At 40.5% G+C, this 14,015-nt stretch overlaps 1 protein-coding gene and 1 long non-coding RNA gene across 19 annotated transcripts in view; one reads left to right on the forward strand and one right to left on the reverse strand.

Moving 5' to 3' along the window:
- LOC309335697 overlaps positions 1-14,015 on the reverse strand; it is a 111,851-nt gene that overhangs the window by 51,196 nt on the left and 46,640 nt on the right. The window lies entirely within an intron of this gene.
- LRRFIP1 (LRR binding FLII interacting protein 1) overlaps positions 1-14,015 on the forward strand; it is a 104,744-nt gene that overhangs the window by 47,321 nt on the left and 43,408 nt on the right. For 6 of the 18 annotated variants that reach the window (XM_081859753.1, XM_081859766.1, XM_081859770.1 and 3 more), the window contains 5 exons: positions 676-720; positions 2,352-2,402; positions 3,948-3,992; positions 7,381-7,437; positions 9,922-10,002. The exons of 4 other annotated variants lie outside the window; for them this stretch is intronic. In XM_081859753.1, coding sequence (XP_081715879.1) covers positions 676-720; positions 2,352-2,402; positions 3,948-3,992; positions 7,381-7,437; positions 9,922-10,002 — 279 coding nt within the window. The remainder of the gene's footprint in view (positions 1-675; positions 721-2,351; positions 2,403-3,947; positions 3,993-7,380; positions 7,438-9,921; positions 10,003-14,015) is intronic. 8 more of the 18 variants (XM_081859769.1, XM_081859755.1, XM_081859758.1 and 5 more) reach the window with 3 other exon arrangements.

Consider the following 14,015-nt stretch of genomic DNA (forward strand, 5'->3'; position numbering starts at 1 on the left):
AACATAAACATTAATAAGAGAGGTGTATGAGAAATGTTAACATATTGTTGATACTTTGCCCAAGCATCCTCATACATTTCTTCCTGGGACATCTATGTGCTTAATGTGAGGAGGCTATGTGAGGAGGAGCTGCCTTTGCTCCATGTTGCTCAGCGTTATTTGCACTGACTGGCAGCAAGTCTCCTGGGAATCTTTCTTCGTCCCACTTGGAGATGGGACCAGGGATGCTCTGCCACTGAGCTTTAGCCCGGCCCCTAAACACTGCTGATCACTGCTGGCCACGTAGATAACTATAACTCAGCACAGGCTAAAGTGTACCCCACATGTGTAGACCGAAACGAGCTTCTCAGTCTATGAACTCAGAACAATTAGAATGTGTTCTTATATAATTCTTTAGCTCACAGTTGCATATTAAGGAATAGAAGTGGATTTGCAAAAGGAATAATTATGTCATGAGATTTCATATACACAATAGATTTCTGAGTCTGGAACAACAATGGATTTCAGATATGGTGAAATACCTATTGCTATTTTCTCTGAATTATCTTTGAGTACCATTTTTCATCATCAGGTGCAATCTTGCTGAGTTCTTGACCCTAACATTTTTCTTTCAAAGTTCTGTATGCATGCTTCTCCCTTACATTTTATCTTCTGTCTTTCCTTCTGCCTTGGTAGGAAGATAGTGAGCGTTACACCCGTAAATCCAGAAGAAATGCCTCGGTCAGTATTGTTTGCACTTTGTGCTAGAACTTTCATTTTAAAAGTAATGAATAAAAATTAATGACTAAAACTAATCTTATTTGTGGAGATTTATGGAGCACCTCTGCAAATTTAGCTGAAACAAAACCCCACATTGATTATTTTTTAATTGAATGACTTGGGAGCAAGATGGGATCATCCACAGGGATCATGGGATCACCATTCCTCTTTCATATACATGATCCATCCACTGTTATGTCTGCATGGATCTTAAATGTGCTTAATGCTACCAGTAGCTTGGAGGTACTCCTGGATCCTTTGCTGTTGCTTGAGGATCAGGGGCAGGCACGCTGGGTTCTGCCCCACATTGTGGGTGACCAGTGCACACACCATCACACACATCACACGCATGACGTCACATGGTGCAGCAGGCCCCGTTGGACCCTCCAGCAGCTGCAATGTGCTTTCGGAGGGTGCAACAGGCCACGTTGGGCCTCAGCACGCTGTGTGAGGTCATGCATGTGCGCCACATTGGGTTGACTGGCTGGGCACTCACAGTAACAATTTTGTGGGTGCCCCAGAACCCAGGTCCCCTCAGAGTTGGCGCCTATGCTCAGGTGGCCTCAGTGGTGCAGAGTGCCTTCCATCGGCTTCGGCTGGTGGTCTAGCTGCACCCGGGATAGCCTAGCTTCTGTTGTCTGGTCTGGTAACCTCTAGGTTAGCTTACTGCAACATGCCTCTGAAGATTCTTCAGTGAAGATGGTTTAGAAACTTCACCTGATGCAGAATTCAGCAACCAGGTTGCTCATCAGGGCAAGATGGTTTGAGCATATTACACTGATCCAGGCCAGACTACACTGGCAGCCAATTAGTTTCTGGGTCCAATTAAAAGTGTTGGTTTTGAACTATAAAGCATTAAACGGCTTAGTACTGATATACCATAAGGACCATCGCTCTTCATATGAACTGACCCAGACGCTAAAATCCTCATCTGAGGCCCTTCTTCATGTGCCTCCTCCATGAGAGGTCTGGAGGGGCAACATGAGAACAGGCCTTTTCTGCAGTGGCTCCCTAATTGTGGAATGCTCTCCCCCAGGGAGGTTTGTCTGGGCCTTCATTATAAATCTTTAGCTGGCAGACAAAAACATTTCTCTATAACCAGCCTTTGGCTGATTAATATTCTATGGCATTTTAAATGTGTGGGGGTTTTTTGGGGGGGGGTGTTTTGTTTTGATTGGTTTTTGTTCTAACTTTATTTTCTTCTTTTATCCTGTATTTTTATCAAGCAAACTGCCCTGAGATCTTCAGATGAAGGGCAGTATGTAAATTTAATGAATGAATGAATGAATGAATAAATAGATTAACTTTTATGTACCGTATCTCCTGCACATAAACTGAAATGTTTTCAGATAACTACAAGGAACGTAAAAAGCTAATAAGGCTTTAGATATTTCTCCTTTTTTGGATTTCATTTTGCTGGGGTTTTTTTCCCTCCCTGCTGAATGTTTCATATATACGTTAGGCTGTGTAGTGTTTTGGTACCTTTTCTTTTATTTCATCATTAAAACTTCTCCCTAGATTATTGACTCAGTGTTGCATTTCCGTCTTTTTTAAATGGTTGTCTGGTATCCTCTTTACTTGCTTCCCTGTAGGCTTCAGATGAAGATGAGCGCATGTCTGTGGGTAGCCGTGGAAGCCTAAGGGTTAGTACTAAGTGACTAAACATTGCCAGAATTGTCTCCTGCATTTGCTTAAGATGAGTGGTTCTGTTCTTCTATTCCTAGATGTTTGATAATTGCCTTTTTCCCACTGTCTCCCAACTTTCCTTATTCTAAGCTGTGAATTTTTGTCTGCTAGAGCTTGTATTAAAGTAAGCATCAGTGAGAGTCACACAGGCCTGCCGGGCTCTCTAAGTATGGCGGGGAATTATATTTCAATGTGATCTTATGCATGTGTAACAGCCTATATTTTGCACCATTTATATAGCAAGTCTTATTGTACAATCAACCTTTTCCCTGGTTGATTACAGTGGTACCTCGGGTTACTTCCGGGTTTCGCCGCTTGCGCATGCGCAGAAGTGCTAAATCGCGTCACGCGCATGCACAAAGGCTGTGCTGAAGGTTACGAACACTGTGGGTTGCAGATGTGCCTCCATCATGGATTACGTCCGCAACCCAAGGTTCCACTGTATAACGTTATTAGGAAACCTGACACCTTTTCTATTATTATTTGTATCTGCCCGATGTTACAGTGAATAAAAAATGCATAGCTTTTAATTTAAATTTCAAATGTTTGTGTTTATAGGGGGTGATTCCCCACCCGTATTTTAGCCTGGAACTTTTACATAGCAAGAGAGACTGTCAGCATTAAGTTGTTGGACTTTTCATTTTCCTTACAAAATTATCCAAATAGCATGGCTTGTAATTAAATCAGATGAATGATGTTTCAACCCCCAAGTCTTCTCTGAAATTATTAATCTCAAACAGTTGTTTGAATATGAATCAAAACCTGATTTTGAGAGTCATCAGATGTGATGAGATTCTAATGGCTGGTATAATGACAGATTTCAAATTTTGCATTCAGCTGAGATTGAAGTAGCTCAGATCTTTGGAGCTTAAAGTTGCAATCATGCTGAAGTAGTGATTAGTAACTTGCAGTCAACTTGGCCACATACGTCACTCAGGGGTTCCTTTCCTCCTGTCTCCTGTTGTCAATCCAGACTTGATTCATTGTGCTGCTGCAGCCAGTGGCGGAGCTTCATCCTCCAGCACTGGGGGGCGCGGAGAGCAGGCGGGCAGGGCTGGCGCGCAACCCAGGGGCATGGTGTGCCGTCCACAGGGGCGTGGTGCCCAGCGTGGGCGGGGGGGGGGCAGCCACGATGGCACCCCACCAGGATTGCGCTGCCGGGGGCGGTGCACTCCCTCTGCACTCCTCTTCCTCTGCCGGTGGTTGCAGCATGAGAACTGTGACATTGTGCTTACTTCCTAGCTGCAGTGGTTTGGTCAGATAGTTTGATTAACCTTGTAGGCAAGTATAATAGAACTCTTATCAGCTGGTTTTTGAGAGCATTCCTGTGTTTTGCAAAAGGGCAGATATTCTCAGTGACATTGTTCCTGAATCCTTTGAGCATGTACATGCATTCATAAATGCTAAGATTTCACTAAGAGCCAAATTTCTATTTCATTTGTGGATATGAGAGAAGTGGGAATTGAAAGCCTTTTCATTCTGCATTCTTCCTCTTGCTTCAGACTGGATTAGAGACAGAGAGGACCAAAAGGATGAACTTCAAAACAGTATGTATTCAAAGGTTCTATCTTCCCCTGAGAACAGTAACATATGGAAGGTGAAAAGAGAGATTGAAAAACGACTGCATTTTACAAGTGATATTAGCAGTATGTATGTGCTATAGATAAGTGAATAACATTGTGTTTCTGGGGAAATGCATTATTTTCAAAACATGTATTTCCATAATAATCTGAGAGGAAAAATGTGGCGCCATATTGTTAGACGATGGGGAGAGAGAAGAGCAACTCACATTATAATATATTATTGTCAGCTTGGAGGAAGAATAGGCTGTTGTCATAAACCTGGGAGTAAGACCCCTTGAATTTAATAGGACTTATACCTGAGTAGAAGTGGTCATCTATTGGCATTTTGCTTTGAAAGGTCCCCATGTTTCGCAGAATGGTAACACAAGTAACATGGGTGACTACTTACCCCTTAGTGCAACTGCTAAGGAATGGAGAAGTAAGCATAGCTTTTCACCCACTCACTCCTCTGAGTAGTTTCTTCCCTTCTTGCAGCACAGCAGGGCCCTAGCTAGGTAATGATTATACGATTAGAAGTACTGTCACTTACATTCTTCTCTGGTTAGCCACTGGAAGTGCTACTTCATTGGGTGGGGGAGGGCTTGTTTGTTTGTGGTGATGCTCATTTCATCTTCTGATCGAAGGAGCGAGATTCGTAAGGCACTGCTCAAATGCTGGGTTTCCTTTGTGACACAGAGAAGAGTTGATGTGACACATTTTCTCTCTCTGTTTCAGGCCTCTGTAGGTTTTCTGAGTACAGTACTCTGCAAAGGCAGCCTGCTGTGGAAGGGCAGAGAAATCATTTGCAATATTTTAGCCAGTGCAGGCTAACTGCAGAAAGTATTTTCCCATATCTGTTATAGTTCTGTTCCACCTCCCCCTCACCCAGGAGCTCTGGGCAGTATACATAGATTTCCTCCCCACTGTATTTTATCATCACAACAGCACTGAGAAGGCAGCAAGGCGGAGGGACTAACTGGCTCAAGGTCACCCCATGAATCTAATAGCTCTGTGGGGATTTGCACGTGGCCTTTCCTACTCCAGGAATGACACTTAACACTTACCCACCCCGCCATGTTGGCTTTAGTTCTGCAAATAAAGCCTGGTCAGTTCTCCATTTCATGCACCAATTAAACATATTTTTGTTTTATGCTTATAGCAGATTATCACTGTCTACTTAAAAGTGAATACATTTGCCAGAGTTCTGACATGGATAATCCCAGAAAATGGTCATGGCTCTATATGAAGCTAGTGAAAATAAAACTATACTAATAATCTTCTTTTTTTTTAATGTCATGGAATTCTACTCAATATTGATCCAGAGGAGACTCCAACGTATAGTTAGCAGAGTAAAAACTTTAACACGTTGCAGGATTCCCAAAGAATAGACCAGAGGCAATTGAATTTCATCCAGCCAAGCTTTACTGCTGCTGAAGGCAAATGAGAATAATGGTCACAAATCCAATACATTCAGGATTGGCACTGTCCATAAGAAATCCAGTTGCAGCAGACTTAACTGAAACTTACAATAACTTATAATAAGTCTAAACCTTAACACTAAGGATACTGTGTACAGAACACCAGAAGGGAGATGATAGATAGATAGATAGATAGATAGATAGATAGATAGATAGATAGATAGATACAGGGGCGCCGACTTATAAAAAATATTGGGGGGGGGCGGGGGCCCATACCGACTTATAAAAAATATTGGGGGGGCCCAAGACCTCCAAACCGCTGCTGCTGGGGGAACGAAAGGGGCGAGCCCCGGGCTGCCCCGACCTTAAGTGAACCTGTGAGGGCCCGCCCTTTGCGGCAGCCGATTGGCTGCTGCCGTGGGCGGTGAATATTAATGAGCTAGGGGGAATCCCCGCTTCTCGCGGGGCTGACGCCAGCCCCGCGAGATTGTTGATGGGTCGAGAGCCCGCAACCCCACCCCCTCTCTAGATCGGGAGTGGCTTTGTTTTAACTCATTACTGAATGTATTTTAAAAGGTAACTATCGTCAAACAAGGAAAATAAAAAATACCAACATAATTTTGTGATTTTACAAAGCATAATATAACTAATAATTTTCTTAAATTATTGGGGGGGCAGAGCCCCCCAAACGAATTTTTGAGGGGGCTCGGGCCCCCTCAGGCCCCATGGAGTCGGTGCCTATGGATAGATAGATAGATAGATAGATAGAGTGAAGCCCAGGCTCCTTCTGGCCTGACTTTTATAGTCAGCATGACCTTGACAGAAAGAGATAAGAGACCCAGTTTAAACCAGCTGGACTCAGCTTCTCTGAAGGAAGAACCAAACATCAGGAACCTCCTGCTTGTTCCTCTTACACAGAGAAGCTTCCAGAACCCTCTTGAATTAATTAGAATAGGAAAGTTCTCTACATATTAGATCAATACTTTCTGTACTAAGCAATGCAAACTGACATTTTATATTGAAAATGGTATAGCAGTATATCTGATTGAATCATTATTTAATATATATTAATATATTCCAAATGAATGATAAATGTACTTCCTTCAAAAACATCACTTTCTGTTAGAACAATATATATCATGGGCCTCTATTGTAGTTTAAATTTGAAAAAGTCCCCTTCCCATGCAGTCAGTGCTGTGTAGTAACTAAGGTGCTTGTCCTAAGATTAGGAAGACCTGTGTTCAAATGTCGACTCAGTTATAATGCTTACTTGGTGACTTTTTGTTACAGGTAGGTAGCCATGTTGGTCTGCCGTAGTCGAAACAAAATAAAAAAAATCCTTCCAGTAGCACCTTAGAGACCAACTAAATTTGTTATTGGTATGAGCTTTTGTGTATCTGAAGAAGTGTGCATGCACACGAAAGCTCATACCTAGAACTAACTTAGTTGGTCTTTAAGGTGCTACTGGAAGGAATTTTTTGTTTTGACTATGGCAGACCAACACGGCTACCTATCTGTAACTGGAACTATAGTCACACAATTTGTTTATTAGAGGGATACTGAATAGATGATGTCAAAGTCTGTAACAGTGAATAGAGATGCATGTGTTCTGCTTGCTTCATTCTTTTCTATTCTCCCTAGTAAACAACAACATGAAATTAATAATTTTCTGTATTCTTTGATATTATATTGCCTTTGTTAAAATAGATGCATAACTAAAAAAATATCCGATTTACAGGAATTATGAGAAGCTATTGTTGTTTTTAGCATCTTCCTGTGAGGTGTGACTCTGAATTTCTGGTAGCCTAGGCTGGATCTTTCTTCCTTCTCAAGTTTGGTTTAGTGTTCTTATAGACAAATTCTATCATGCTACTTCTAAATGAATTTCACATGGCTGTTCTAGTTCTTTACTCCCCTTTCTCTCTGTCTCTCCCTCCCCTTCCCTCTTACGACAGACAAATGGTTACGAAGAAGATATGTATGGTTCATCCCAGAGTAGAAAATCTAGTAGGGTTAGTAGATTTTTTAATTCTTACATTTTGTTTGTTATGAAAGCAATAATTAGGCAGGCTTCTTAATGTACCATCCTTATTCTTTGGTGATAACTTGTACTAAGAATATGCAAAAACAACAAAGTCTTGTTAGCTTGTAAGGTACAACAGATGTATGGTGGCAAAAGCTTCCATTTGTCAAACCCCACTTTGTCAGTTGCATGAAGCAGTAAACCAAGTTGGGTAGGTCTATGTACCCCGAGGACAAAAAAGAATGAAAAAGTAAGATCAAACAAAGCAAAAAAATAGCTATGGGGGAATCATAATACTTCGAAGAGCGCAAATGAATTCAGAATCCAGCCAAACAAATGTAAGATGTGATTAGTAGTAAGTAATAATCTTTGATGCTGGTTCAAAGAAGAGACGATTATAAATCTGTTTTACACACACACAACAATATTTAAGGAAGCACTGCAATTGTTAATGTGATCACTCTGACTGTAAGAAGGTGTATACTTCAGCTGGAATGCGCAGTGTAGTTGGGCTGGTTTTGTAGAAGCAAAACAAGCTTTGACAATCTTGCGTCACTCATTGTTGGCCTGGTACCATGCAATATTGCATAAAAATTATTCTAGCTTAGGAGGAGCAATTCTACAGTGTGGAAGAAAAATACCATACAGAGAAGTCACATGTGAAGACTGGATGGTTCCCCCCTCCGTCCTTCATGAGAGCCTTCTTGCCAACACAGTATATTAAAAATACTTTAAGTTAGCCACTCATTGGGTGGGGTATAAATAATAAATTACTACTACTACTACTACTTATGGGTGAGAAACCTGTTGGCATCAAGTGATCAGGTACGTGCTCCTGGGGGGAAATTTGTTTCATCTTTAAAGTTGAGATAAATGACGGTGGAATGTTTAATACTGTTCTCTGCCATAAAATCATCAAGCCTTTTAAGATGTGAGATGGATCACATCCAGTTTTGTCAACTAGCCCTACCAGAGTTACTGTAATATGATGTGGAAGAAGACTGTTTATTGAAGCTTCTATAACTAGGCCAAGTACACGTATACATGATACAGATAATAATAGTTGGAGCAATAACTTAGAATTGCTGTATTTGATTCAAATATGAAATAATAATATAACCAAGAATCAGAAAAGGGAAACCAAATTGCTATATGAATCACAGAATCAGAGAGTTGGAAGGGACCCTAAGGGCCTTCTAGTTCAGGCCCCTGCAATGCAGGAATCTCAAAATGAAATAGACCTAATTTGGGGGGAAAGTTTAGTTTAAATTAATGAATTTGTACCCTTTCCACTCTCGGAAGATTGTTCTGAAGTAATGCATAGGAAATAGTATTTCAGGAAATTAGCTCTGAACAATGACCCCTTAACTGACTTCCACCCCTTGCACCAACCTTCCCCAACCTGGAGGTCTCCCCCTCCAATCTTCCTTGACCGTTGGTTATGTTGACTGGGGCTGATGGGAGCTTTAGTCCAAAACATCTGAAGGGCCCCAGTTTGGGGAAGACTGCCTTATATCAAGCAAGCATAAACTTTGCATATCAATGAATCCACCATTGGGTGTGAGCAGGGTATCCTTTCTATAAAACAGAAAGGGTTAATACCATTGTTTCTATGGAATGATGGGAGAAACAAGAATGCTTTATAGGCCAAAGTGAATATATTATATCTTTGGAGGCTTGCCAATTAATTCAGTGTTTATTCTGACTTCTGAACCTTTTGAGATCCATTCTGCCATTGGCATATTGCTTCCTAAAATAAAACTAAGAAAAGATGGATGTGTACTCTTCAAAGAAGGCTGGGATGACTTTTCTTCTCTCAGCTGCAATGGGTGTGTCACTCATCCTAATATTCTGGTTTGTCCTACCTACTTAAAGGAGTGTTCCGGTAGTGGAGGCAAGCCTCTTTTCTTACCAGTCTAGTTCTATTTCATAGCTAGAAAGATAGGAACGACTCAATGCCTGGAAAAGGCAAGACAATTTTTTAGAGGAAAGTTGGTGAGTACCCATAATGCCTATATTACTGAACTCCTGGTTGCATAGTTTTTGTCTAAATAGAAATAACTTGCTAATAAGCAATAGTTTATATATCTTCCTGCATTCTTTATGTTTCAGAATTGCATCTTGAAATGAACTAGGTGCTCAAAGAGCTCAAAGAGAGAGGATAATAAAGTAAATTATAGGTGTTCCCTGTACTGAAAACTAGAGTAGATAAAATCTTTTGTTATTCTTTTACATGGAACAGCATTTAAAACACAGGCATCTTTCTTTTCTGAAATAGACACTGCCATAGCCAACAGAATGATAGTTATTTACTCCACAAGAATATTGTTTTGGGCAACATGGTATTCGAAATGCTTTCTGATTCCCACAGTCTGGGTACAGCAGATAGTATACAGTATTCACTGAGGACTCTGATTTGGAATAAATGACATCTTTTTCATTCTTGTTTTTAAAACTTTTTATATTTATTCAGGCTTCCTGCTACTCTGACCTTAGTCTTCCTTGCAGTGGTTTTCCTTCCAAATCCCAACCTTCTTCCCAAAATGGAAACCGGGTCTGTCAGTTTTCCTCCCTGCCATTTTTGTTGAACATTTCAGTTACCCCTGGGCAGTATAACCTCAGTTTGTTAATTTAAGAGGCTATAATAAATGAGTGATTCCATATACTTTTGTTTACCTCCATCCAATATTCTCAAGGTTAGTTGTATTATTATTATTATTATATTTATACCCTGCCCATCAGGCTGGGTTTCCCCAGTCATTCTGGGTTGCTTATGGCATATCTAAAACATAATAAAAAACATCAAGCGTTAAAAAGCTCCTGATACATGAGTGCCTTCACATGTCTTCTAAAAGTTGTGTAATTCTTTATCTCATTGACATCTGATAAGAGGGCATTTCACAGGGGAGGGTGCCACTACCAAGAAGGCCCTCCGCCGTCTTGGTTTTCCTTTTAAATCTTTATTTCCACTTCTGCTTGAAAGGTAAAATAGAATTCTGGTTTCCAGACAGCATAAGACTCTGTCCTACCTCTGTCTTGAATCATTTATTTATTTTTAATCATTTAGTCATCCTTTTGATCTCTTTATATTTGCCTTAGCAATTCTGAAAGCCACTGAGGGAAGTAAGAGATAAATGTTTTAATTCTACCTGCATTTTATCAGTAAAAAATAGATAGTACAGTGTATAGAATATATTTAAAAATTCCTGCAATACCCCCCCCCCCAAAAAAAGAAATCACTGATTTAAAAGCCTTACAGCCTTCACTGGGGTTGAATTTGCTTAATTTGCATGCAGAAACTAACATGTATTTTTCCTGGTCAGAGTTCTGGTTTTTTCCTTCCTGCATGTAGTGTGTGAGAGTGTGTGTGTCCCCGCCCCTACAATTTTGTATATTCTATGAGAAACTTCCACATGTTTGCCTTCTACGAAAATGTCTCCTCCAATTTTCTAATTAAGCTACTTTTGCATGGTGGTTTATAGCTAGTTTTGATAGTCTAGTTTCTTAATAGTTCAGTGTGCTTTTTACCCCTCCAGAAATATAGATTTGCATCACTTAGAAATGTCCCATTATTTTTCAAAGCTGTGTCCCAATAAGTTGATGTGTTTACCTCTTATGTTTGTTGTCAAGGTAGCTTCCTTTGCCATTACAGTATTGTAGCTGAGACGGAAGCCGGAGTATCGAAGCTGTTTTTGTCTCTTGTACCTAGATGTTTAAATTCATGCTCTGTGATTAATGTCTGCATCCCAATTATTGTGTTGTGCTTTTGCAATAGTATCCTCCCTTCCTGTATGTAATATGCATACGTTTGCTCACCTTGCCATCTAACTCTTACTTGGCTTTGACTTTTTGACCATTTAAGCCGAAAGGCAACCTCTACCATATTCTGATTTACCTTGCACTACAGCATATATATTGTAGTAACTGACAGCAGCACAAGGAATTCCACAGTGAACAAGCAGTAGATTTCCCTTCTCCCTTCATTTTCTAAGTGCGTTAAAAACAGATTGTGTTCCTTGTCGTTCTCAGCCCTCCTTGTTGTACGGTGAAGCCAGAAGCTACAGGGTTGGTTCTTGCTCTCCCTTTGTGTAGAATCTGTTTCATATGTCACATATGTTGACCATGTTCTGTTACATCTTAGAAACATCTTCTTGTTGCAGTTCATGTCACTTGTGCTGTGCATTGAGCATGTGATCTCTATGAATGGAATGCACATTTGCCTTTGGTGTGTCTGTCAGCTCTGTTCTGCTCATCTTCCCTTTCCCTCCCACTAGAATCCTGCGGTTGCTAGTTGTGAGACTGCTAACAATACTTCTGTCTGCTAATTGTGCCTGTTTTCCAGCTGCTGGGTGGTACATTACAATGTAATGGTAAAAAAGAAAAGAGAGACAACATCATAGCTTTTGCATTTAAAGAAAAAAAAGCTGAAATTGTTGGGATGGGCCGGGGGGGGGGGTCATTCCATAGGCAAGCTGCAAAACCTTGAAGCACACCCCAGATTAGACCCTCTTCCTCCTGCTATATTTGTCCCTTCCATGCAGTGTCTCTGTGGCAGTTCAAATCATGTTTGACTGTAATGTTTTATGACCAGACCTTTTTTTTGCAGTACTACACTCAGTGGAATGTTAAATCCTAATGATAAGGAATCATGATGAGGCAAAAGTGGAAATAGTTTGGAGAATATTTAAAGAGGTACAACAGCCAGGAAAAAATATCCAAGTAGGGATAGATACATGAGCAGCAGTAAATAACACTTAGGATAGAATCAAAAGGATATGAAGTGTAGCAAGGACCAAGCAGAAAGCCATAGAGGGATGGATAGGGAAGTCTGGAGAAATGAGATGAAGAGAATTGAAAGATGTATGTATTAAATTTTGGAAAATGCATTGGGGGAAAATCCCCTAGTTCCTAACCAGGGGTGCCATGGGGGAGGACAGTGGGCTGAGGGCTTCCCCAAAAATTTTTCAAGGAGGGTGCGGATCCCCCTCAATATTCCACATAGTATGTTAGCTTCTACTTCCACCACCTCTCCGCAAAAATGGTACTTCCCTGCCACTTCTGCTGTTCCTTTGCGCTACAATTTAAACTAAGGTTGCCATACGTCCGGAAATCCCAGATATGTCCTCTTTGGTGGGCCAATGTGCCCATCCAAGGAGATTTTTACATTTTAAAGGAAATTTCCAGGGTTTTCTGGGTTTTTAAAATATATTTAGTTGGCTTTTTGGCTTGGGCGGTGCAGGCCCGGAGTCAGATGCAGGCTTGGGTGTGGGCAGCTCAGGTGCTGGCAGCTCAGGTTTGGGCACGGGCTGCTCTGTATGCCGCGGCCGCTGCCAGCCCAAGCTGGGGAAAGAGGCACACACTTGCGGCGACAGTCCTGTGTGTCCATGTGCCCCTTTCCCCAGCTTGGACTGGCAACAGCTGGGGATGTCCTTTTTTTCGCTCTTCAAGCAATGGCAGCCCTAATTTAAACACAACTTAATTGACAAACATATTCACGTATACAGTGGTACCTCAGGTTACATACACTTCAGGTTAAGAACAGTTTCAGGTTAAGAACGGACCTCCGGAACGAATTAAGTACTTAACCCAAGGTACCACTGTAATGGGAAAGTTTTTAAGAGAGTTACATAAGAGTGTAATATTTGGAACTTAAAGTGCCATCTACCACACAGTAATCTTCTGTGTGTTCATATTAACTATGAAGGTTGTGGCCAGAAGCATATTTTTATTTATTTATTTATTTTATTTGAACATGCACAAACAATATTTTAATTTTCCTTGCTCAAGCTTAAGATAGGTTTTTATGTTGTCACTTTTATAGCTAATTTGAATGGGCAGACTTGATTATTTCCATAATGTATGAATGGGTGCAGACCAGATTTGGAGCAGCCCTCATCAAGCAGCTTCTGCCAGCACTTATTTTCTCCTAGAAAAGTGCAGCCTTTTCTTTGGTGCAGGAAGGAGGGGGCCATGAACAAAAGCCCAGAAACTGGCTTCTCAGATCATGAGCAAGAATTCATTTAAAACAAATATGGGGAAACATCTGTAATTCACAGTTTTGAACCTAGTATTTCTGAGCAATTAAATACTAGTCATTTCATATTTTTTTTATATAATTTTTTATTAATTTTCCAATTTTTAACACTAAACAGCAACAACACACAAACATCAACAAATACAAACACACCCAAAAAATATCATTTCTTAACCTCATTTTCATACGCCTCGTTTCTCGGACTTCCCCGTACCTCACCCTTTTTGCATCCTTATTTTGCAGTTTTTCAACAACCCTTTTTGCCAATTAAATTTTAAATTTAAACTCATTGTCATTCTCAATTTCACCTTAAATCATCAAACAGTTTTAGCTGCAATTCTGCATCTTCCTTCCCCTTGACATTTTATCACTCCTCTATTTTACAACAGTTCTAAATACTAGTCATTTCAATGGCTTTATCCCCTTGCTTACTTACTTACTTTATCAAACCTTTATTAGGCATTATGGAAATAAAACCTTAAAAGAGAAAATAACATATAAAAGCCTTAAAATATATATAAAAAGGCAGCAGT

Source organism: Podarcis erhardii (assembly GCF_964252035.2).
Source record: "Podarcis erhardii genome assembly, chromosome: 1".
Taxonomy (NCBI): domain Eukaryota; kingdom Metazoa; phylum Chordata; class Lepidosauria; order Squamata; family Lacertidae; genus Podarcis; species Podarcis erhardii.